The sequence below is a fragment of the Danio rerio genome, chromosome 12, assembly GCF_049306965.1.
Source record: "Danio rerio strain Tuebingen ecotype United States chromosome 12, GRCz12tu, whole genome shotgun sequence".
In the NCBI taxonomy this organism is placed as follows: domain Eukaryota; kingdom Metazoa; phylum Chordata; class Actinopteri; order Cypriniformes; family Danionidae; genus Danio; species Danio rerio.
Window position 1 is genome coordinate 50,065,001 of NC_133187.1, and position 24,836 is coordinate 50,089,836.

General features: G+C 37.0%; 1 protein-coding gene across 3 annotated transcripts in view; it reads left to right on the top strand.

The window, feature by feature from the left end:
- The window catches only part of polr3a (polymerase (RNA) III (DNA directed) polypeptide A), a 69,902-nt gene that overhangs the window by 8,748 nt on the left and 36,318 nt on the right, over nt 1–24,836 (top strand). For all 3 annotated transcript variants that reach the window (XR_012387690.1, XM_021480157.3, NM_001276496.1), the window contains 11 exon segments: nt 1–24; nt 2,457–2,611; nt 5,816–6,055; nt 6,243–6,405; nt 6,672–6,808; nt 8,589–8,692; nt 14,355–14,496; nt 15,681–15,821; nt 16,921–16,990; nt 20,237–20,364; nt 24,288–24,426. The exon segment at nt 1–24 is cut by the window's left edge and continues 148 nt beyond it. Coding sequence is in view for 2 of the 3 variants with exons in the window: in XM_021480157.3 (XP_021335832.2) it covers nt 1–24; nt 2,457–2,611; nt 5,816–6,055; nt 6,243–6,405; nt 6,672–6,808; nt 8,589–8,692; nt 14,355–14,496; nt 15,681–15,821; nt 16,921–16,990; nt 20,237–20,364; nt 24,288–24,426 (1,443 nt within the window). In the remaining variant the exon portion in view is untranslated.

Below are 24,836 nucleotides of genomic sequence, written 5' to 3' on the forward strand. Positions count from 1 at the left end.
GCCTCAACTGCAATGCATTTAACGGTACAAAACACGACTGAATCAATAATCTACTCATCTGCTTTTATTGCTTTATTATCAGTTTATTATAGGGAAAAATAAACTTATTAGTAATCACTTGTAAACATGTAAGGGGATAATTAGTGGCTTGCCAAGTATTTTAAATGTTAAATCTAATACTGCAAAAGCTGGAAAAGTTATCCTAATTTGCCAAATAAATAAATAAAAAATCATATTAAAGGCTCCAGATCAATTAAACATGCTTTATGAATGAGTAATAAAATTATGCATAGCTATTATTTATTTTCAATCCAACCACACACTTTACTCTGTTTTAACGCGTTAGTCTGGGGTCTGAGCTGATTTTTGGGATGCTTGGATTTGCTTTGACATTTTGTGCTTATTTTTTCTGCTTCTAACATTCCATTGATAGGCCTGTCACAATAATCAATGTATGGATTATCGCACAACACATGGACATGACCTCAATCATTTCTGGGGTCCGTTCTTCGAGCGTGGATTACTCAGTTAGCTGGATGTGGATGTTGGCGATTTGACACGATCCAGGATCGTTTCGTTCTTCAAAGCTAATCCGAGAGTTGTTGTCATGGCAACAGTTCTGGTTGATCAAATCTGCTCGGCAGCAGGTTCAATTCATATAAACAGGATTAGATCGGCTCAGTTCATGCAAAGAAAATACTGAAAGTATGTACCGAATGCTGATATTTTATTACAGTAGTAGTTATACACTTGGGAAAATAGTAAATATTTATAACTATATATATATATATATATATATATATATATATATATATATATATATATATATATATATATATATATAAATAAATAAATAAATAAAACTTGCACTCTGCACTCCGAAATGAAAGTACAAAGACTGCCACTTGGTGGTGCAAAGAGAAAACTTATTGATATGAACTTTTTAGATCGCTTTAGAACAATGTTTATGATAGATATGCACAATATGTGACTCTTTTTTTAAAGCAATAATACATTTATGCAACATGTTTTGACAGTTAATATGATTTGATGCTTCACAGAAGTTGCAGATGCCTTTACCAATATCAAAATGCTTTTGTAAACAACCAGTTATTCCATACAGCGATTAAAAAACCGGCTATTATAATAAAGAGAATATTTTCTAAATGTAGAACTAAGTGAAGTTTCATAAACTAATTTCGAGAGGAGCACGTGATATGATTGTGCACCGCTGGCCACTCATCCGTAATCAGTAATAATCCAATCAGAATGATCCTAGCTTAGTATAAATGGATCACTTTCTCCTCATTGCACTATCTTCATTTTGGAAGAATCCCCCCTTCCACCCCATCTCCTCCTTTTTCTCCCCTTCTAAAGGGGGAGCGATCGAGACCTACCTGATCTCGGTTCTCCTGATAAGCTTCTAGACCGGGCGGGAGCCCTGGGCTCAAATATCTCCGAGCTCAGGGTTCTCTCCCGGGACAGCATGCCAAACCTGCTATAAGTGTTAAGCATATCTAAGTGGGAACTCTTGAAACACATTAATATGCATTGAAATACATGATGAATACTCTTGACACATGAAAGTGTTAAGCCTGCAGCTCACAACAAATGTGGAAGGTTATAGCGTGTCATATTTAATAAACCGTTTACTGCTAATTTGATGTAATTCAGCTCAAATGTATAATTGAATATTAATCAGATGATGTCATTACGCTGATGTGCCGTCAGCCAATCTTTGCTGATCATGATTTCGAGAATCGATAGATCTGTCCTTCACAACACACGCAGCGATCTCAGATCAGTTCATCCAGACATTCTAATCTGATTCGCAAACTTGTTTGAAGAACCAAATTAGCGAGAGATCAGTTATCAAGATGAACAGATCCAGGATCTGCCAAATCATCTTAGATCATTCAAGCAAGGTATGAAGAACGGACCCCTGGTGATGCAATATATATCCCACCCATACATAAACAACAACTCAAGCAACATCTGATTGTGCAACATCTCTATCTCTATTGGAGGTGTCAGTGTCAGTATGGTTAAGGGCACTGCAGTATTTACTGTAAATGACTATAGTGTGTTTTCATGTGGGTGTCTGACAGCTGAAATTAGATCTGATTATGATAGATATTATATCTGAATAGATGATGATATTATATTGTCATTCTGGCATTATATAATAAGTGGTATAAAATGGTCTTAAAATTCTAATAATGTCCTTTATTGCTGTATATTTTGGTGCAATAAATTTTTTAGTCAGCAGTCCAGCATGCATGAAGAGGTTTAATTATTAAATTCAGACCAAGGGAGACAAAAGAACGTCCCTAATCAATGCCACTGTTTTCCCATCAATGCTGTGAAACAAAAAGAAAGAAGGTTCAAAGATTAACGGTGAAATGTCATGCGGTGAGTGTGTTATGGTGTAATGAGTGTGTCTGGTGTCTCCTCAGGCTCTGTGAAGAAATGCGGTTTGCTGAAGATCATTCATGAAAAGTATAAAAGCACGAAGAAGGTCGTCGACCCCGCAGTGTCGGACTTTCTGCAGTCGTTTGACGTCGCCATCGAACACAATAAAGAAGTGGAGTCTCTGCTGACCCGAGCACAGGTCAGTATCACAGCACTACCGAACACACGGTTCTTGAAAGTACTTGAATTTCAGACATGAAAAAAATCTAAACATTCAGGTTAGGGCTGGGCGATTTTTCAGATTTTTTCGATTAATTCGAATTTACGTTTTCAGGTGATTTAATTTTGAATCAAATCGAGAAATCGCAATTTTTTTTCAAAAATATATATTTAACACATTATAATGGCACTAATGCGCTTTGGTTTACTCTTTATGAAGCAGGAAGCACACCAGAAGCGCCTCTCAGCAACGTGCCGCGCAGCACCACGATTCAGGACACAGGTCATATTTCAGCCGCGCCACAGAGCGCCATCTGATTACTTTCATGTTAAATATCATGTGAATGTGCGCGTTTGGTGTGTGATAGTTTAAACTGTCATGTGCGCGCCGTGTCGCGCCGCTTCTGGTGTGCGACCTGCTTGACTGCCTGTTAAAGTGTGAAGTCATGTAGGATTTTACTTGTTGCATTAGTCTGAGTCACGTCTGTGTGGATTGTCAAGACATATTCCCTCACCAAGTCGATAAACTCGATCTCAACATGTATGAACGACGTAAAAGCCTGCCATGTGAAAAACCGCGCCGATCTTTTGGTTTGAACACGAGTAGAGGTGAGGGCCTGTAGCAGTGAAAATGAAAGTAGCCGCCCCCATGACGTCATTTAGTGGACCTAGTTGAAAACCAGACAGATCAGCCAGCATATTACAGAGAGTGGAGCAAAGCGCATCAAATGATCGGTATTTAAAAGGTGGAAAAAGAAAAATAGATTAAATATATTATTTTATATTAGACACACATCTGGTGCTTGTATTTGCTCCTGCTTTACGTCCACAACTTCACACATTGGGTTAAATTAGGCTTTACAGTTTCCATGTTCAGTCCTTTTCTTCCACAGTATCTTTTTAAGAAAAAGGCAGCAGCTTTACAACCTGACATTCAATCAGAAGACAAAGTCTGAAAGAGACAATCTTTCCTAGGCTCAGCAAAACTTGCAAAAAATCCCTCTGTATTCCTGCACGTGCAATATAACTCGTGAATTAGTTTTACATTTATTTACACCTTGACCGATTTTTGTATGACATGGCCATTAAAAACACAATGTTTCTTAACCAGATGGTTTTTCAAGTTACTTTTAAAGAGAATGTTACTTCAGTTAATGTTGTTGTAATGTTTTGAGAAGACTAGTAACAACAAAAAAAAAAATCGAAATTGAAATCGGTCAAACTGAAATTGGTCAAATTGAATTTGCCAAATCGCCCAGCCCTAATTCAGGTGTGTATATATATACACACACACATTGCGTTGATGCTGACGCCCCGTGTGAATGGGGCATCAGTGTTATTGTACAAGCTTTTGTTCTGTTTTGGTACAAATGTTGAAATAAAACCATAAATATGTTTATAAAAAAAAAAAAATATATATATATATTAGGGATGTAACGGTATTGTAAATACCGTCATACCGCAATATTAATTTTTTTCGATATTACCGAAGTCGCATGACTCGGTAAAACTATAGGTCTTCTGAGAAAATTTGCTCAGGCGAATGAAGCGAACGGGAGGTACCGGAAACTACAATTCCCATCAGCCCAGGCTTGACCATCATCCCTTGCGGTCTGTTGTTGCTACAGATCCAGTAATGCGGAAATGGAGTGTGCTGCTAGAAGCGGGGATGAAAAGAGCTGGAAAACTCTAAAGCAGGTCGCACACCAGAAGCGCCGCTCGGCGCCGCGACACGGCGCGTACATGACAGATTAAAGTATCGCACACCAGACGCGCACATTCGAATGATATTTAACATGAAACTAATCAGATGGCGCTCTGTGGCGCGGCTGAAAAATGAACTGCGTCCTGAGCCGTCGCCGGGCGCCGCCGACAGCCGCCGGTGTGTGTATCCTGATAGAAACCTATGATTAGAATTCTAAAATACATGGCGCAACGTGGCGCGCCGCCGAGCGTCGTTTCTGGTGTGCGACCTGCTTTACACGCACAGTTCAGTCCTGCATTATCTCCGTGTAAGTTCAGACTTCGCAAGTTTGATCAAGGCTGCAGTCTCTTCTTCTCAGTTTGATATGGAAAAGCAGACTATACCGAGGACACGGGTAAATCTTCAAAGGGAACAGTGTACTTTATAACTTCATTCACATCACCCTGGCTTCATTGTTTCACTTTCTCAACAATAAAATGTAAACATGATTTAAGGAACTGCCTATTTTCATTTTAATATTAGCAACTTAGACAGCAGAAATGTTGAGGCGCCGTGCTGTATAAGATGAGCGTCATCTTCACTGTCTGGATATTTATAACAAAACGGAGCCGATAACAACTGCCTCCTTTCAATTTCAGTGAAAATACGAAACACACCCTCTCTTTTGCTGAGTATCAGTTTTAATAATCGATAATGGCCATTATAAAAGTATAACATACAATAAGTTTATACATTATAGGAAATAAAGGCAAGCGATCAGTCAATATACAGAATAGGCTACGTGGTTACATTAATCATTAACTTATCTTTGCGCTCAGCCAAAACACGTTATCTGAGAACAAGTAATAGATTCCAATGCCCAAAGTCAGGGAATATGTCGTTAGATAAAGACAACAAGATAAATGAAATATCCCGTTTAATAAATATAGTGAGATTAGATCCAGCGGGAGATGCTTGATGAGAAGTCCGACTAGCAGAGCTCTCATCTGGGTAGATGGGCTGAGTGTGATTAAATGTTGAATGTGATGAGTTTTCAACAATACTAAATTGAAACTTTATTTTTTTACATGGTTTAATAGTTTTTTGTTATTAAAATTGAAGTTCCTGTTTCAAAGCTTACAGATAGATGGCTAATTTGTATGTCATTGACACTTTTGGCACTTTTTTGGAGTATTTTCATAAGTTTTGTTTTTTCCTGTAAATGATTCAATAAATACCGTACCGTGACATTCATACCGAGGTATTACCGTACCGTGAAATTCTGATACCGTTACATCCCTAATATATATATATATATATATATATATATATATATATATATATATATATATATATATATATATATATATATATATATATATATATATATATATATATATATATATATACACACACACACACACACACACACACACACACACACACACACACACACACATATGTTTATGTTTAGATTTATGTTTATGTTTTGATCTCCAGGAAAACCTGAATCCGCTGGTGGTGCTGAATCTCTTCCGCAGGATCCCCGATAAGGACGTTCCTCTTCTGCTGATGAATCCCGAATCCGGGAAACCGGCCGACCTGATCCTGACCCGCCTGCTGGTGCCGCCGCTGTGCATCCGGCCGTCCGTCGTCAGCGACCTCAAATCAGGCACCAATGAGGACGACTTGACCATGAAGCTGACCGAGATCATCTTCCTCAATGATGTCATCAAGAAGGTGCGCAGGTCACATGATCAGACTCATTAGCTCAGTTCACATGGTCAGACTTGTTAGTACAGGTCACATGATCAAAAATCTTTTCAAAACGTTTCAGTCCGATTATAAATGCGCTTGTTGAATGTGCTTGAGCATATATAATGTTCATATATTTGTGTGTAAATGTGTAATGATTGTTCCCCCACAGCACCGCATGACAGGAGCTAAAACACAGATGATCATGGAGGATTGGGACTTTCTGCAGCTCCAGTGTGCGCTCTACATCAACAGTGAACTGTCCGGCATCCCGCTCAACATGGCCCCCAAAAAATGGACTCGCGGCTTTGTGCAAAGACTCAAGGGCAAACAAGGTACAGCCCCTCAGGCTCTGCGGAAATGGCTGTGTTTACACCTGTTGCAATTATTTACCAAGTAATTAAGCTAACTGTGGTTATTTAAAAAGGCTGAATGTACATTTACGACTTATTCAACATTGGGTCCATCGTCTTATAGACTTCGTGCTATGATGCACTTTTTTAACCCATTCCTGAGCGGCCAGATTAAGCCTTTTTAATAGCAGAGATGCATTCTGTGTGAACGAGCCCTTACGGTGTCACGTCTCTCTTGCTGTTTTCAGGGCGCTTTCGTGGAAACCTGTCCGGAAAGAGAGTGGATTTCTCCGGCAGAACAGTCATTTCTCCAGACCCCAACCTGCGGATTGATGAAGTCGCAGTTCCTGTTCATGTCGCCAAAATCCTCACCTATCCAGAGAAGGTCAGAGTGAAGTTAGTGCACAAATGTGCCTTAAATCACGGGGCTTTTATCCATTTATCACATGCTTTTCATGCTGCTTACAAATTCTGCATTAAATTTTTCCATCTCCTGCCCATTCCTTCAGTATCGAACCCATGCATTTTAATTAATTTAGCTGCTGGTGAGATTTAGCTGATAGTTTGAATGTTCACTTATTATTTAATTAAGGTTTTATTTTCATTATAAAGTGATTTTGTTTGTGTGTTTTTTTTTAAAGCCTGGATTTAGACTTTCAGAAGTATTAATAATTCTGTCGTTGAGATTTGACCAATATTTTGAATTTATTTATTATCTCTATAAGTTTTTATTTGAATTTTAATGTAATTTGTGTGCTAGTTTATTTTTTTTCATGGCTAGATTTACTTATTTTGAGGGATGAATATTTCTGTCATTGAGATTTTGCTAATAGTTTTTTTCATTTAATTATTATTTCATTATTTAAACCAGAGATGCCCAAACAAGGGCCCACGGGCCAAAGTTAGCCCATGGTAACCTTTGATTTGGCCCGCCATCCCATCTGAGAAGAGAGAGAGAATGATTGGTATGGTTTCGAGATTGTCAATTCAAATTTAATGAAACCCTTTGTTTGTTTTGTTTTGTTGATAAAAACTGTAATTAAATGGTGTAAATTAATCAGATTTAGTTTAAATGTACACACTGTCACCAGACAGAGACTTTGAGCAAATCAAGTCAAAGACAGATTCTGCTTGTGTATTCTGAATTGAACTCCACTGTGTTGTAAATGTGATTGTTTTAATTGCAGTAAGTTATCATTTAAAAAGTTAGTATGCATTAGATATTAAAATTTAAAGTAATATTTTCTAGATTGGTATATTTAACTTCGACATACGGCTCTTGACCCTTCATACGAAAAGGTTTGGGCACCCCTGATTTAAGCTTGGATTTTATTTGTGTGTGTTTTATTTCAGTTTTGAATACCTGTGAGTTTAGGCGTGTTGTCAATATTTCTGTATTTAAGATTTTACTAATAGATACAACTTTCATTTATAATTGTATTTTAATGTAATTTGTGTGTTTTCTAGTTTTAGCTTTGTTTTTATGTCTGTGGATTTAGTCATGCAGAAGTATTAATATTACTGTTGTTGAGATTTTATTAATAGATTGAATTTGGATTTAATATTTCATTATTTAATCTGTAATTTTTAAGTTATTCATGTGTGTTTTATTTTAGTTTTTAATGTCTGTGGATTTAGACGTGTTGACAATATTATAATATTAATATCGTTGATACTTTTACCAATAAGTTTGAATTTCTTAGTTTTTGGCTTGTATTTTAGTTTTTTGACTTTACATTTTTCATTTAGTTTAATCAAATCAACATGAATATGAGAAATCTACTTTCACATAGCAATAAAAAATAAGAATTAAATATGAAAAACATGTTTATTAAAATATTTTTAAATGCTTTAATTAAAACAAATGTTTTTTTTATATTTATTGAAATATTAAATTGTTGTTTTGTAAAATAAATTCACTATAAATAAATATTCTAAAAATAGTCTCATCAAAATTAATTAAATTAAAAGAAAGTGTTAAATTATGTTTAAAACTAAAACCTTTTTTTTTCTAGAGTGACCGTAAATATTTGTCCATCCTGAAACTGCATGCAGTGGTAAAGCATGTTCAAAACCTTTGCCATAATGTATTATAGTGTGGATGATTGACATGTCTGTTATCTGTCATGTCATATGAAGACTTTTATTGTATTTTTGTCCTTCAGGTGAATAAAGCCAACATTGAGCTGATGAGGAAACTGGTGCGAAACGGTCCAGAAGTTCATCCAGGAGCAAACTTCATTCAGCAGAGACACATGCAGATGAAGAGGTCATAAAACACAACAATAATCATCATCACACCAATGCAAACCTGACAGAAATCATTTTGTCATAACACTTAATTTAGCTCATAATTCATTCTATTAAAAACTGGCTTATTAGCTCTATGATATGAACTGTTCTTTAGTAGTTATAAAGTATGATCTTAATCTGCATCCCTAATTCAACCTAAACACAACCTTACGTACAACTAATCTGCAGCTAATTGGCAATTTATTCAGTTATTAGTGTTAGTTAATGTGTGTATTGTGACCTAAATTAAAGTGTTTCATTTTTTTTTTTCTTCTTTTGAACACAAAAAAGATGTTTAGCCAAATGTTCATGCTGCTCTTTTTCCATACTGAATTCATGACAGTAGTTTTTTATTGCGATGTGTTGAGTAGCGATGCATTCTGATGCAAATTCAGATTTTTAGAGTAAAGCATGACAAAAGTGTTCATGATATTACTTCAGAATTGTTTTTTTTTCTTTTCGTTTAAACATTATTTAAAATCATCATTATATCTCCGTGCAGAGAAATAAACTCAATTTGGCTTATATTAGTGCTGCGGGATACTGGAAAATTATGTGATATTGGTAAACATTGCCATAATGAGTTTTTGTGGTCTAACTTTTTTTATTAGGCTGTTTTTCTTCAAATCATAAATTTATTAGTGATCATACTAACATATGTGGGATGTTTTTCTAAAAGATTTACATCTAATTCAGGCAAAACATCCAACTGCAAACATTTTCAAGACTTTAAAACACTATGAATGACTGAAAACCGATATTCAGATATACTGATTCTGATCGGCTGTTATTATATATTATTAATATTCATTCATTCATTATACTTCGGCTTAGTCCCTTTATTCATCAGGGGTCACCACAGCGGAATGAACCGCCAACTTATTCAGCATGTTTTACACAGCGGACACTCTTTCAGCTGCAACCTAGTACTGGGAAACACACACACACACACACACGCACACACACACACTCGTACAATAAAGTTGAGGACCCAGAGAAAGCCACACCATCACGGGGAGAACATGCAAACACCACACAGAAACACCAAGTGACCCAGCCGGGACTTGAACCAGCGGCCTTCTTGCTGTGAGGCCACAGTGCTAACCACTGAGCCACCGCGCCCCCCCATTATTATTAATACTAATTTTATATATTATTATTTAAATAAATATTATATGTCTCTCATCTCGACTCCAGGCATTGGTGTTTATTTTCAGCCATATTTTCATCTCTCTAGCCAATAGCAGAAAAGCACCCAATGTGGAGACGTGGCTAAAGATAGTACAGCCTCTTCTGATTGGTCAAACTTGAATAAACAACCTTTCCATGAAACAAACAAATGCCTGGACACAGCAATAGTTACGACTCTCATTTATTATTCTTTTAATTTTCATATAATTTGTCTGTTTTTTTTGTTTTATTCTAGTTTATGTCTGTAGATTTAGTCATACAGAATTATGAATTATTTCTTTCTTTATAGTGTTATTTTAAGGTTTTAGTAGTACAACAGAAAAAACAAACAAACATGGAGATACATTGGAGATACAAAATGAAGTGTTACACAGTATGTAGACTTTAATAAGTCCAGTCAGTTTTCATGAGCGGTGCTGGATTTAGAATGAGCATGTTTCAGGTCTAAGTAACTAAGAAAGAGTTAAAGCATTAATATTTCTGTCATCGAGATTTTGCTAATAGATTTAATTATTTTTTCATTATTTAAGCTGTCATTTTAAAGATATTTAGTAGTTTGTGTGTGTTTTTTATTTTTATTTTTTTAATGCAATTTTTATTCTTGATATAACATACAATACCATACAAATATATCAAATGTATACAAGTTCTTCACAATTTATAAACTTGTTCATCTATTTAAAAAATAAATAATTTGATAACCAGTAACAAAAGTATAGAAATACTAAAAATAATAGTACAGAGCTTGATACAGGATAGATACATTCACATTTCAAGTGAGGTAATGAAAATCTCCCACATACCTATTTCCTTGTAATCACTATTCATTTTGGCCAACATTCTCTGATATGATACATTCTCAATCATGGATTTCATCCATAATTTAAGTGTAGGGCATTGAATATATTTCCAGAATCTTAGCATTATACGTGCTGCTGTAGTAATGTCCACAATTATAAGGGTGAACTTATCATTTGTAACATGTGGAACCTCAGGCCGTACTCACACTAGGTACAGTTGCCTCGAACCGGGCCAAAGCACGCTTGTCCCCCCTCCCGTCTCCCCCGACGGCCCGCACTCACACCACAAACGGGCTTCGGCACGCTTACGTCATCGCTGCTGCGCTGTTCAGTGAGAAGTGCTCTCTCACTCACTCAGCAGCACAGAGGAGATTTCTCTAGTTATATCGTTTCAGTGGTTTGATATGCTGTCAAAAATTTCACCAAACAGTCCTTAGGGATGCGGGGACACGCAGTCAGGTATTTCGCCGAACAGATCCTCCACTTTTGGCGCTCATAAACAATCATAAAGCTCTCGTGCTGCAGGAATGAGGAGGTCTGCTGAAGGTGCAGCTGTGGTGCAGTGAGGGGTTTGCGTCTTTAATAAACGACGGCAGTTTGTGTTCACTGAACAATAATGATTAATAAATCCATATGAAACAGTCCCAAAAGTCACGTCTCGCTTTCAGTTTCGGGCTTTGGCGCGTTTTTTTTAGCCCAAGTGAACCGGGCTAAGGCACACCTCTTCCAACCGGGCCAGGGCCGGCCAAGTGAACCGTGCTTGAGCCCAACTCAGCACACTCACACTACTCAAACGAACCGGGAAATGGGCCTGGGCACGGTACGGATGGCATAGTGTGAGTAGGCCCTCAGTTTTGTCACCCAAAAGGGCTTGTGTATCTTTTGGTCATTGGATTTTCATTTAAGAAACGGATATTTAAAAACGAACCGTTTTTTGATTTTGGTTTTTGAATTTTAAAACAAAAATGAAAAAACGGCTCGTATTTCGTTTTCATAGTGAAAAACGAAAACCAATGAGTCAGCCTATCTGGTTTCAGCATGTAAAAAACAAGTCTTTATTCGTTTTTGTTTTCTGGTGATTTTATTTTTTGTTATTCAAAAAAAAAAAGATAATCTAATTATTTTTGAATTTTGTTTTTTCGTTTTCCACCATTTTTGGTTTTTCAATATCCGTTTCTAAAATGAAAATCCAATGACCAAAAGATACACTGACCCAAAAGGCATATCTTGGGTGAGAGGGATATTAAACCCCAAACATCTACCTAAATGTCTTGACACAGATTCCCAAAAGGGTTGAATCTTTGTACATTGCCATAATGCAATTAAGTATTTACCAATCTCCTTCTTACATTTCCTGCATTTATTATCATCTAAGCATCCCATTCTAAAAAGTCGCACTGGAGTGTAATATATACCGATGAAGTATCTTATACTGTGTACATTTACCTCTTGCTTCTCATAGTGGAAAATTAATTAATAAATTTTCACAGTTTTTATCATTAATCTTTGAACTAAATTTGTAAAGCGGTGATACTATTTGAAGCTGTTTTGGGAGTTAGAAAAATGTTTCCAACATACTCTTATTCTGTACCTTGGGGACCTTTGTTTTAAAACAGTGTCTGAATTGTAAGTATTTCCAAAAATCTTGTCCTTCTAATTAAATTTTTTTTTTCAAGTCATCATAAGAAATTAGTTTACCAGTAATAAATAAATAATTTAAAGTACGTATACCACTTCTAAGCCAACGACCCCAAAATAATTATTAATATTTTTTAATGTCTGAGTTTAAACTCTGACTAAAAACCTAAATTCTGATTGGCTGTCATTATTTATCCCTCGTTTCGACTTCAGCCATTGGTGTTAAAGAGCCCATATTATGGGTTTTGAAAATGCCCCTCCATGTAGTGTGTAACACAGCTCTAAGTGAAGTGAAGTATCCAGCTAAGGCTTAAATCTGTAAGAATACAGTGTTTAAAACTGTTGATTCATCTATAAAAGAGTCGACTCATAGTGCTTCAAACGAGTCGCCTTGATACCGAGTCATTAGGTGTTTCGCCATGACGTACGAACGAAACCAAGTTATTCACGTGCACGCGCAAACCCGGGAGATTTCAAACCTGAGGCCCCGCCCTCTGACGCAGAAACCCAGACACACACACACACAAACACACACACACAAACATGCCGGTCGATTGAAGTCACACTGCAGATGGATATTATCGAGTATCTACCCAAAGATGAAACCTCAGCATAAGCCCAGCTTCAAGCAGTTGGAAACTACTGGAAACTTCTGGAAACTACATGCTACAAAGAATACTTCATCAGCATTTGTTGAAGGAAGGATCAGTAGAGAGTAACTTAATGATAGACATGTCAGGACATGATCAGTTTCTTCCTCCATTTCTCAAGTGTAAGTACGTGCGATTAAAGTTGTTGCCTCGTTTACTCGAGCTTGCAAATGTATTTAGTTGTGATTTGTTACTTGTAACCGCGTGTACTGTCTCAGGTTAACTCGTTATATTCTCAAATCGCATGCAAAGCCACGTTAAAAACGCGACCCGTGCTGCTTTGTTTACGTTCCGTGGAGGAGGGTAATGTGTGTGCGTGCGTGTGTGCGCATGTGCACGCGCTTTCGTCCGGATTTGTGTGTGTGTGTGTGTTTGTGTGTGCGCGCGCATTGTCGTCAAGAGGAGGGTTATGTGTATGTGTAGGTGTGTGTGTGTGTGTGTGTGTGTGTGTGTGTGTGTGTGTGTGTGTGTGTGTGTGTGTGTGTGTGTGTGTGTGTGTGTGTGTGTGTGTGTGTGTGTGCACGCGCAAGGACGAGGGCAATGTGTGTGTTTGTGTGTGTGTGTGCGCGTGTGTGTGTGTCTGTGAAAAGAGCAGAGTGAGACAAGCTAGGAGATCTCCTTGACAGTTTTTGGAGTTTTTGCTTAATAAAATAGTCAGTCTTCTGTATTTTCAAGTCCATCGACTGTATATACATTGACCCACTGGGAACTAAACTCCACACCTTACACTATCGAGCGTGTATGCACTGTGATTACTTCTATATTGCTGATTAGCTGCTGGGCATTTCACTGAAGGCAGTCGACCAATCACAGCAGACTGTCATCGGTCCAATCAGATTAGCAGATTAGCAGATTAGCTTCGCGCTAAGGAGGGGTTTGGGAACAAATGAATCACTGGACGATTCATACGGGAGTCGCTGGGATAATTAGGTAAAAATAAATGCAGATTATAAGACCATGAAAGTGTTTTTTGACCTTGCATGCATATTAGACTGTTGTTGGAGACCCTTACAACCAAGATATGACCCTATTACATGTATAATATGGGCTCTTTAATTTTCAGCCCTTTTTCATCACTTTAGCCAATAGTAGAACAGCACCTCATGTGGATGCGGGACTAAAAATAGTCTGACTCCATCTGATTGGTCAAACTTAGATAAATAACCAATCCATGAAACAAATGCTTGGGCACATAAAAATAAATGTAATTTAATCACACCTCTCTGTGATGCAGATAAAACATATATACTATTGATGCAATAACCATAATATATTTCTTAAATTATGCATGCTTTATTTCCTTTCCTCCAAGCATCATGCCTTCAGTGGTTGTTTATGGTCTGATTGTGTTGTGTTTCAGGTTTTTAAAGTACGGTAATCGAGAGAAAATGGCTCAGGAGCTGAAATTCGGAGACGTGGTGGAGAGACACATGATTGATGGAGACATCGTTCTGTTCAATCGACAGCCGTCTCTGCACAAACTCAGCATCATGGCGCATATCGTGAGTTACTCCTCATTTGTATATGAACATAATCTAACAATTTAACAAGTCAACATGAAATCAAGTAGGGGTTTTATTTAACATAACTGAATGACCAAAAGATACACGTACCGCTCACCGGCCCTGCACGCACTGCTGGACATGAATAAATCTGTTAAGGGTATAACTGTGCTGTTCTCACGGGTGCTGTCTGATATTGCACTGATGCTTCTGACGTATACTGTACCTTATTAAATGCATACGTCATGTTAATAGCAACAATTTTTCACGGTAGTAGCTCTCCCTGTCATTCCAAGCCAGAAGGCTTTGACTGAGTGTTTGACAGCTGATATTTCAGTGCTAGAGCAGTGGTGGACCAATAAGAAGAGCGCGAAGGCGGGGCAAGCATTACAGACTTGGCTTTTACTGCAGCAAGTCGACATGACAACTGTTTTAAACCATTCCTGAGCGCTGCGATTCGCATTTTAAGTGCAGACAAAGAGCTTAGAGATGCATTCTGTGTGAACGTCTCCCGAATCCGCGCATGTGGTGAACATTTTGCAGTAAAAACTGGTCGCGCACAACAATTTTTTGCACTCGCACAAATGCTCCCACATATTTTGAGGTCGCATAGGTCAAATTTTGGGCGCATATGCGACCAAAATGGTCGTAATTTTGAGCCCTGTGTTATTAGGCATCCTTATAAGTTACTTCAAAGGCTTACGTTCACTTAGCTAACAATAATACAAGTTTCTGGCATGTCATATTTCATTCACATTTTCACTGGTTTTCTTCATCAATACTAGCAAAAGCCGAATATTTAGAGCACGTGTGTACTGCTTTGCCTTATGTTCAGTGCACTTGGTGACTGTATTATCATAAATGTTTCTTGTTGAGCACACAATTTCATAACATACAAAAGTGTAAACTAAATCCTAACTATGAATGTTCTGCCTTTATGCATTGTTTTCTCATTACTACACGTAAGCAGCGCTAAAGTCGAGCATATTCAGATTGACTTTGGTCTTATCTTAGTGCAGTTAAATTACTTTTATGCTGGGAGCCCTGACAACTATGGCGGCGGTATTGATGCATGCTCAGGGCCTGTATGTGTTATCTAATGTATACATCTATGATATCTTTATAGAATAAAGATGCATTTCAGAGGAATTTATTGCTGTAGTTTGTTGTGTTTTCTGCTCCAGGCGCGTGTGAAACCTCATCGGACATTTCGCTTTAATGAGTGTGTGTGTACGCCATATAACGCTGATTTTGACGGAGACGAGATGAATCTTCACCTGCCGCAGACGGAGGAGGCCAAAGCTGAAGCGCTCGTCCTCATGGGGGTGAGAAACGGAAAATACTGTACTAAACATGGCATTTAGTCTTTCATATCAAACATAATAAAACAATCTGACATTTATTAAAGAGACAGTTCACCCAAAAATAAAAAATGTCCTCCGTTTACTAGCACTCAAGTGGTTGTACACTTTTATAAGTTTCTTTCTTCTGTTGAACACAAATAAAGGTCTAGATGTATTAGGTTTACATCCAGCTAATTTATGTGCATTTCAGACTATCACATTAGAAAAGGGTTAATCAAAAAAACAAGATGTGCGTGCATAAATAAATAAATAAAAATAAATAAATAAATAAATAAATAAATAAATAAAAATTTGTTCTGTTATAAAAATACAAGTAGATAAAAGTTCCCTTTTCCATGTTCGCTCTTCTAGTGTGTGTGTGTGTGTGTGTGTGTGTGTGTGTGTGTGTGTGTGTGTGTGTGTGTGTGTGTGTGTGTGTGTGTGTGTGTGTGTGTGTGTGTGTGTGTGTGTGTGTGTGTGTGTGTGTGTGTGTGTGTGTGTGTGTGTGTGTGTGTGTGTGTGTGTGTGTGTGTGTGTGTGTGTGAGTGAGTGTGTGGAGTGTAATATATACCTATGAAGTATCTTATACTGTGTACATTTACCTGTGTACATTACACACACACTCACTGGCCACTTTATTAGGTACACCTGTCAGCTAAGAACAGGAAACTGATGCTATCATGTCAATATGGAGCAAAATCTCTGAGGAGTATTTCCAGTAGCTTGTTGAATCTCTGCCATGAAGGATTAAGGCAGTTCTGAAGGCAAAAGGGGTCCAACCTGATACTAGTAAGGTGTACCTAATAAAGTGGCCAGCGAGTGTATATATAATGGTATAGATAAAAATGACACACCCCAAATATTAATCTTTGGAAGCATTTGCTCTATATGTCAGCACTGGCTGCCTAATAAGATGGCATGTTTGATTGCAACCTTTGGTGTAGTTATCCAGTAGTCACAAATATGAATTAATTTGCAGTTCATCTTTGCATCCCTAGTTGGTGGACTATTAAGGGCAGCTTCTGCACACCTTCGCGTCTGATCATTATGCTACATCTAATGAATCCTGTTTTAATCACAGACCAAAGCTAATCTGGTCACTCCAAGAAACGGCGAGCCACTGATCGCAGCCATACAGGACTTCCTCACAGGTGAGACAGAAGATTTATTTTTATTTTAGTCATTACTTTATAGGGGAATAAAAAAACCTACGTCACATATGACGTCACACGGGTTCAACCTGGCATACCGGTTGCAAAAAAAGACTGCATTAGAAAAAGGTTGCATTAGAAAACATGTCTCGTTTCTGCAGTAGGATGCCAAAATCGAAAGTTAGAGATTGAACACTTAAATTTTACCGTACACCCATCTACCTACACTGCTTTTAATGCTAACTGCCATCATAAGAGCTGAATGGAGTGAGGACCTAATTAGAAATGCTGGACTCTGCAGTTGTCATGTCATATCAGGTAAGTTCACGCTATGCTGAATCAGACACATCACTGGTTTTTGATTGCAGAAATGCTTTGAGCAAAAACATTTAAACATGGTGAATTAAACTGCGACACTGAATGCTCAGAAGGAAATGTAAACATGTACATCCACATACCCTACCGTACAGGTGCAGTTGTTCTGCTTGTTGATGATCACCCAGGCCTTGTACAGCTCTGTCTTCTTTCCTTGTCTTTGGCTAAGCAGAATCTCGGTTTTTAGCACTACAAAGTTTTGAATCTGGTCATCATGGAGCATTATTTCCTCATGACCACACAGAACAACATTGTAGGCATCCAAAGGCTTGTAGACCTTTAACTTCTCTCTTGTAAAATCACTCGGAGCTTCATTGAGATTATATATTTGGGGCTGGATGCTTGGTCATTTCGTCTTATCCAATATCCATTTGGAGGGTGCTATCACAAATGGAGCTGTCAGATGAACGCCGCACACTTTGACGTTAATTTTGCATAATCACTGTGCTTATCACTGGGTGACGAGCTGTTATAATATTATGTAAATAATATATATAATATGTAATCAATATAACCTATTTCTAATACAACAACAAACTCTGTACCACATCGGATGCCATTCCCTCACTGTAAATGCTAGCACTCCTGTTTTTTTTCTGCAACCTCGCTGCGCGCGCATTGAAGAAAGTGCATTGAGTTCATGATTGCTTCAGCGTGCACAAATGGAAAATCTACTATGTAAAGAAGTGTAAAATTGAGTTTTATAAGTTCAATGATGTGTGATGAGTTTGGCCTTGAAATATTATTATTATTATTATTTGTTAGTGGGTACATTTTGATTAATATTGATTAAGGGTGTCACGATCCTCCAAATCCTCGATTCGATTACATTTTCGATTCTAAAGTCACGATTCGATTTTCGATTATGAATAATTAATTAATTAATGACCAATAAATTATTTGTAGCCTACCGTTTAAACTACCTGACCTGCATGGTCTTTGTTTTATCCATAAACAAATCATACAGTAAATGAATAAAGGCAAGATACACACATAATTACCACCTGTCAATCACTTTTTCTGCGGGACTCGTGAATAGGCAGTGATCTGTGTCGTTATAATGGCGTCGGTAAAAAAGACGCACAACCAACAGGAACCAGCCAACAGTATCTGAGGTGTTCGCTAAAATGACGAAGTACAAGTGAGTGAAAGATTGAAGCAGTCCTCTGACTGCCTGGACCTGCTGTCTCGAGCGCATGGCTGTGTGTGCGTCTGTGTCTGTGTGGTCATGTGATGTGCATTTTCAGAGGTAGAGAGGAAGGAGGGCTGCTCAGAAATGCTACACGCCACTGTGGATGTCAAATCGTTGTCGTTCTAAAATGCCATTTAAAAACACAGACAGTGTAAACAGGGCCTGAGTGTGAACTTTTCGCCAGCGAATTTGCAACGAGGGCGGGCGGAGGATCACGATGCCGGTTTTGTCTATCGGACGAACCGTACGTAATACGTACATAGCAGAGCTTGCAAAACTGTGTTTTTTTTGTCGACAACACGAACGTTGTCAACATAACTCACTGGAAATCCAAAATGCTTCCACACCTGCGACTTCATTGAAAGAGGAGAGGGTTTAAGCTCTGTCGACGGGTCTCCTGCTTCTGCAGTTTAACAAGCACTTCAACAAGCCTGTTTTTTTCCCGCTTGGCAAGCCAAGCTGACGTGACATGGGGGCGTGGCAGCATCGACGATTCTATTTTTTGATTTGATAATCGAAATTGAGCATAAATTTCGATCGATTTCGATTAAAAATCTAAATCGTGACACCCCTAATATTGATTTTTGTATATTCAGAAATGATTTGCTGATATCTTTATGGTTAATTTATCACCAGTTGACTGTTTTGTAAAAGGTAATTAATAGGTATTGTTCCTGGGCCTGGAAATTTAAGTTAGTTTTGTTAAGATGAGTTTAAAATGTGTTGAGGTTAAAGCTTGTTTGCTTTTTTGCTTTTGTTTTAATAATATTTTGATTTGTTTGTTCTGATTGAATATTTGATTTTTGGTTTACTTGATTAAATCATGAATTTGGTGAAGCTTAATTTTTTATTTAATTGAATTATTTGAGAAGCTTTAGTGTTTTTTTTTTTTTTTTTTAATCCCCTGGCGCCCAACCCAGTTTATTAGCCAAATAGCGCTACATCCTGAATGTTTAAAACCCCATAATTCGTCTATTTAACCAGGTAAAAAAAAATCAAGATCTTATTTATGAGGGTGACTTGACCAAGAAGTCACAAAGTCGTTCAAGCAATGCAAAGTATATTATATGACGTGTATTAAGAGCACTTACATTTGAACAAGGTGTTTTTTGTAGTTTGGTGTTAAGTATTTATCAGAAAGCTTCGATCTGAATGTCGGAGTGATGTTTAGATGCTGCTTTTCTCATCTTCTGAGCCCTAAAATGTCAGATCTTGCTGCAGATTTACTCCAAATATGCATTAATATTTTATTAAAAATCTGGCTCGCACTTTACAAGACGGTTTAGTTAGTGCACGCATTGCATTTACCAACATGAACTTATTATGAACAGCACTTATAGTTCAACATTTACTGATGCATTATTAACATCCACATCCTTGCTTGACAGCATTAACTAATGCACCGTAAGTTAGCATGAACTAACAATAAACAACTGTATTTGATTTAACTAACATGAACAGATAGTGTAATAAATGTATTGTTCATTGTTTATTCATGTTAGTAAATGCATTAACTAATACAACCTTATTGTAAAGTGTGACCATCTATTGTATTATTTTATTTAAACGGCTTGTGGATGAATGAATGATCTTGGATTTGATGCTTTTGTGATGTTTGGCCTGTAGATGGTGCAGTCCAGCTGCTCATGTTCTGGTGTGTTTTCTGTGTTGTGAAACAGGTGCGTATCTGCTCACACTGAAAGACACGTTCTTCGACCGAACCAAAGCCTGTCAGATCGTCGCTTCAATCCTGGTGGGAAAAGATGAGAAAATCAAGATTTCCCTCCCTCATCCTGCCATCCTCAAGGTGATTGTCAGAGTGACCTTCAGTGTGTGTGTGGACCAGTCACAATAATCAATATATGGACTTATCGTACATCTCATGGACATGACCTCAATCATGTCTGGTGATGCAGTATATATATATCGCCCATACATAAACACCAATTCCAGCAACATTTGAGCTGATTGCTCAACATCGCTTTCTCTATTGCAGCTGTCAGTATGGTTAAGCACTGTAGTATTTACTATAAATTACTATAGTATATTCTCATGAGTGTGTCTGACAGCTGAAAATAGATCTGGTAGCAGATATCACAGCCTCTGTTACTCTTTACCTTTGTTAACATTTATTATTATTCACTTAGGACCTGCGTTTACACATTCTGACTCCAATACCTGATTATTAAACTGTTAAAATGACTCTAATTGAATTAAGAATAAAATAAAATTGTCATTCTGGCATTATATATTGAGTGTCTTAAAATGACAATAATATCATTTTTCACAATATATCCTACAACAAAATATAGATATTGTGACGGGCCTGTGTGTGTATCTCTTTAATTTAAACTTCATCAAATAATCACACACATAATGGTCATTGTTACAGTGAATTAGTATTAGCGATTAGTATTTATAAGTATTATAAATCCTGCTTCTACCACCCGTGTAAAAATCAACATCATAACTGGGTTATGTTGCCAGATTGAGGTAAAGCATGCTTTGAGATATGAATATTTCCTCAATTGTGTGAGGTGCTGAGCTTCATACAAGATCTGGCAACTTGACTAAAATGCACTAAAATTGATTTTTCATAACTTGATTGGGCTATGGAAATTATGGGATATCTCTATAGATGATAAAAGGAGAGAGTTGTGGAAATATGGGTGGGTGTGGAATATGGGACACTCCATGGTCTGTGTTCAGTTCACATGAGCTTCATTGGCATGATTTGTCAAGTATTTAAACATTACACGAATTACAATTAAGCAAATAAGAAATTAAGTAAATGGATACGCAGATATAATTGCTTTTTTTCACACACTGTTTTGGTGCATTTGAACTAAACAGATTCATTAAACAGATATTTTTATTAAAATAATATTTTAGTCAATAGGCATCTTTATAAATAGAAAGATTGTACATTTTTACAACATAAATTGATGTAAAATATTGGAATTATATTACTATTATTATTATTTAAAAAAAAAAAACAAATAAACATTTATTTAATATTTATCCCTAACATATACATTTGAGCTAGTAATTTTTGCACCGCTATTATTTTGTTAGATAAGCTCCAGATTTGGCTTCAGTACGGACTAATCTAATGTATATGCACAAATATAATATTGTTGAGCTTCCTGTAGTAAATATTAATGCAAAAGAGAGATTTGTGAGGGGCCAACTCATTCATGCTCAGCCCTTCATATTCGTACAGTATGGAAAAAAACAAAATGCACAAATAATATTTTAATAAATGCATGCACAAATAGTTCAAGTTGCTTTATTGGCATGACTTTTATACAGTATAGCCAAAGCATTTTAAATATGTAATATATGAACATCAAATGAAAAAATAAGAATACAGTAGATATTGTAAATAAATGTAAAAAAAAACACATAATACATTTGATAAATATAATAATAATTATAATAAAAATAAAAATAATAATAATAATAATAAATAATAATAATAAAATAAATAAATGAAGTCTAGATTTAAATAAGATACATTAACCATTTCTTATGTTGTGTAGGGTGTATACATATTTTGCAGCTAGCCTAAACATCAATTCACCCTCTCCGAGTACATGGTAAAGTTTATCTGAGTCATTTAAATGAAAAATGAATTAGTCAATGTTTTAAATTGGGGGAAAATATTTCTCTAGTCGTGGTGTATTTAGGGCAGAACAGAAGGAAGTGTGTTTCATCCTCTATTTGATTTGTCGCACTGTTTACATATTCTGTTCTTTAGGGGTCCAGGATTTTTTTGTTTGCCCTTATTCATTTCCAGATCCTGATCACAGAGGCGATATTTAGAAAGAATGGGTTTTTCTTGTAATTGTTTTAATGATAAATGATTTGTCAACTGTGTGGTTCTGTTTAGGGCCGAATAACATTAAAGATTAGTTTGGAGGTTGATTTCAGTTTTTAGTTTTTAATCATAGTTATATTTGAATGTTTTGCCAATGGGTTTGTGAAGGTTTTGTTTAGGGACTGATTCGGTTTGAGGTCCCTTCAGATGTTCAGATACCAGTGTGTTCTTCATTGGCCAGAAGGGCCTTATATTGGACAGACTGGGGGTCAGGCTGATGCAGGTGCAGCCAGAATTGAACAGCTCGTTTCTCTCTCTCTCTCTGTCTCTCTCTCTCTCTCTCTCTCTCTCTCTGTCTCTCTCTCTCTCTCTCTCTCTCTCTCTCTCTCTCTGTCTCTCTCTCTCTCTCTCTCTCTCTCTCTCTCTCTCTSTCTCTCTCTCTCTCTCTCTCTCTCTCTCTCTSTSTCTCTCTCTCTCTCTCTCTCTCTCTCTCTCTCTCTCTCTCTCTCTCTATTGCGATTTTTGTTCAGATAGCTTAATGATTTTAGATTAAGATAATTTTGTAGGGGAGTGCATATAATATAATCAACAAATTACAAGCAGAGACAAATAAATCAAATATACAAATGATACAGAAATAAAATATTTGGTAGCACTTTATTTTTATGGTCCCTATTCTTTTGACTAAAAGTAGCATTGCAGATACATGGCAATTACTTTTAGTTTAAGCATTAGTAGTCTGTAATATCTGCTGATACTGCTCCTTCAACAGACATTTAACTGACTATAAGAAACTTTGCAAGTACATGTCAACTAACACTAACCCTAACAGTCTACTTGTAATCTAATGAGAATTAGTTGGCATTTATATGCAATGTAACTTAAATTCAGCAAAATGCGTTAAAGGGACCACCAAAATAATGTGATACCAAATTATCAAATGTACAATAAAGCTGTATATTCTTCATTGTGTAAATAATTAAATACAATTAATCTTTGCTAAAGCTACAATTGTAATTTTCCTTTTGCCCAAATGCTTTAAACTTAATTAAAATGTTTAAGCAGGCCCTAAAACACAAGCAATTGATAGACTTTCACTTTATATATTATGGTTAAACAAAAAATGAGTGCTCCCCAACATTTTTATCACCACGGACTGGTCAGCGCTTGACAATTTTACTGCGGCCCAGGGGTGTACGTGGTCCTCAGAGGATGACAAGCTAACAACACATTGCTGTGACACAAGTTTTTTATGGGTGTTCTGTGTTTGCTTGAGATGATTAGTCTACCGAAATGTGTATATTCCATACAAAGTATAAAGCTGATCGGATCTATTCCTCAGCAGTTCATGGGTCCTTCACTGAGCCTTTTCACCTTAGCAAAGAAACTTTCCAAAGACGTCTGTTTCTTACTCATTTTGCTGCTTTTTGGTTAAATTTGGGTGATCAAGTGACCCAAGATGTGACCTTGAGAATATAATTCTTCAAAATAAAAGCCTTTTTTTTCAATAAAAGATCTTTCTGACTCGGATAATAAATAAAACAGAAATAATTAATGATTTCTGGTGCAGCCTGGTAACAATTGATCGTCAGCCTGGGGGTTGGTTATCACTGTTGTACCTGCTCAACTATAATCCTGACTCCACATTGCACGTCCTGCGATGTGATTATTGCGATGCTGAACCGATATATAGTGCAGCCCTAGTGTGAATTGACTCTGACTGAGGGTGAAATGACTGAACGTAATGATTTCTCTCCTCATAAATGCTGTACAGGCTCTTCCTCCTGAAGTTATTCTAGTCAATAGATGATTCTGTACTGGAGAGGCAGCTGTTAAATTGCTGCTGTCTTTGTGTGGAGGTTTTTCTGACGTCGTCTCCTTTTAATAACTGCATGATTGTGTTGTTTCAGCCGATCCGGTTGTGGACGGGGAAGCAGATCTTCAGCTTGATCCTCAAGCCCAGTAAAAGCTGTCCGGTAATGGCCAACCTGCGCACCAAAGGCAAACAATACTGCGGTAAAGGGGAGGATCTGTGTGCTAATGACTCCTGTGAGTGACAGACACGTGCTTACATTTGTTTCTATACAGCCATTTACATGAAAAAATAGCATTAAAATGCACATAAAAAGACACATGCACACATAAACTGATTTAGTTTTTGACATGCTGATCATATATACACTCACCGGCCACTTTATTAGGTACACCTTATAAGTATCAGGTTGGACCCCTTTTGCCTTTACAACTGCCTTAATCCTTCATGGCAGAGATTCAACAAGCTGCTGGAAATATTCCTCAGAGATTTTGCTCCATATTGTCATGATAGCATCACACAGTTGCTGCAGATTTGTCGGCTGCACATCCATGATGCCAATCTCCCGTTCCACCACATCCCAAAGCTGCTCTATTGGATTGAGCTCTGGTGACTGTGGAGGCCATTTGAGTGCAGTGAACTCATC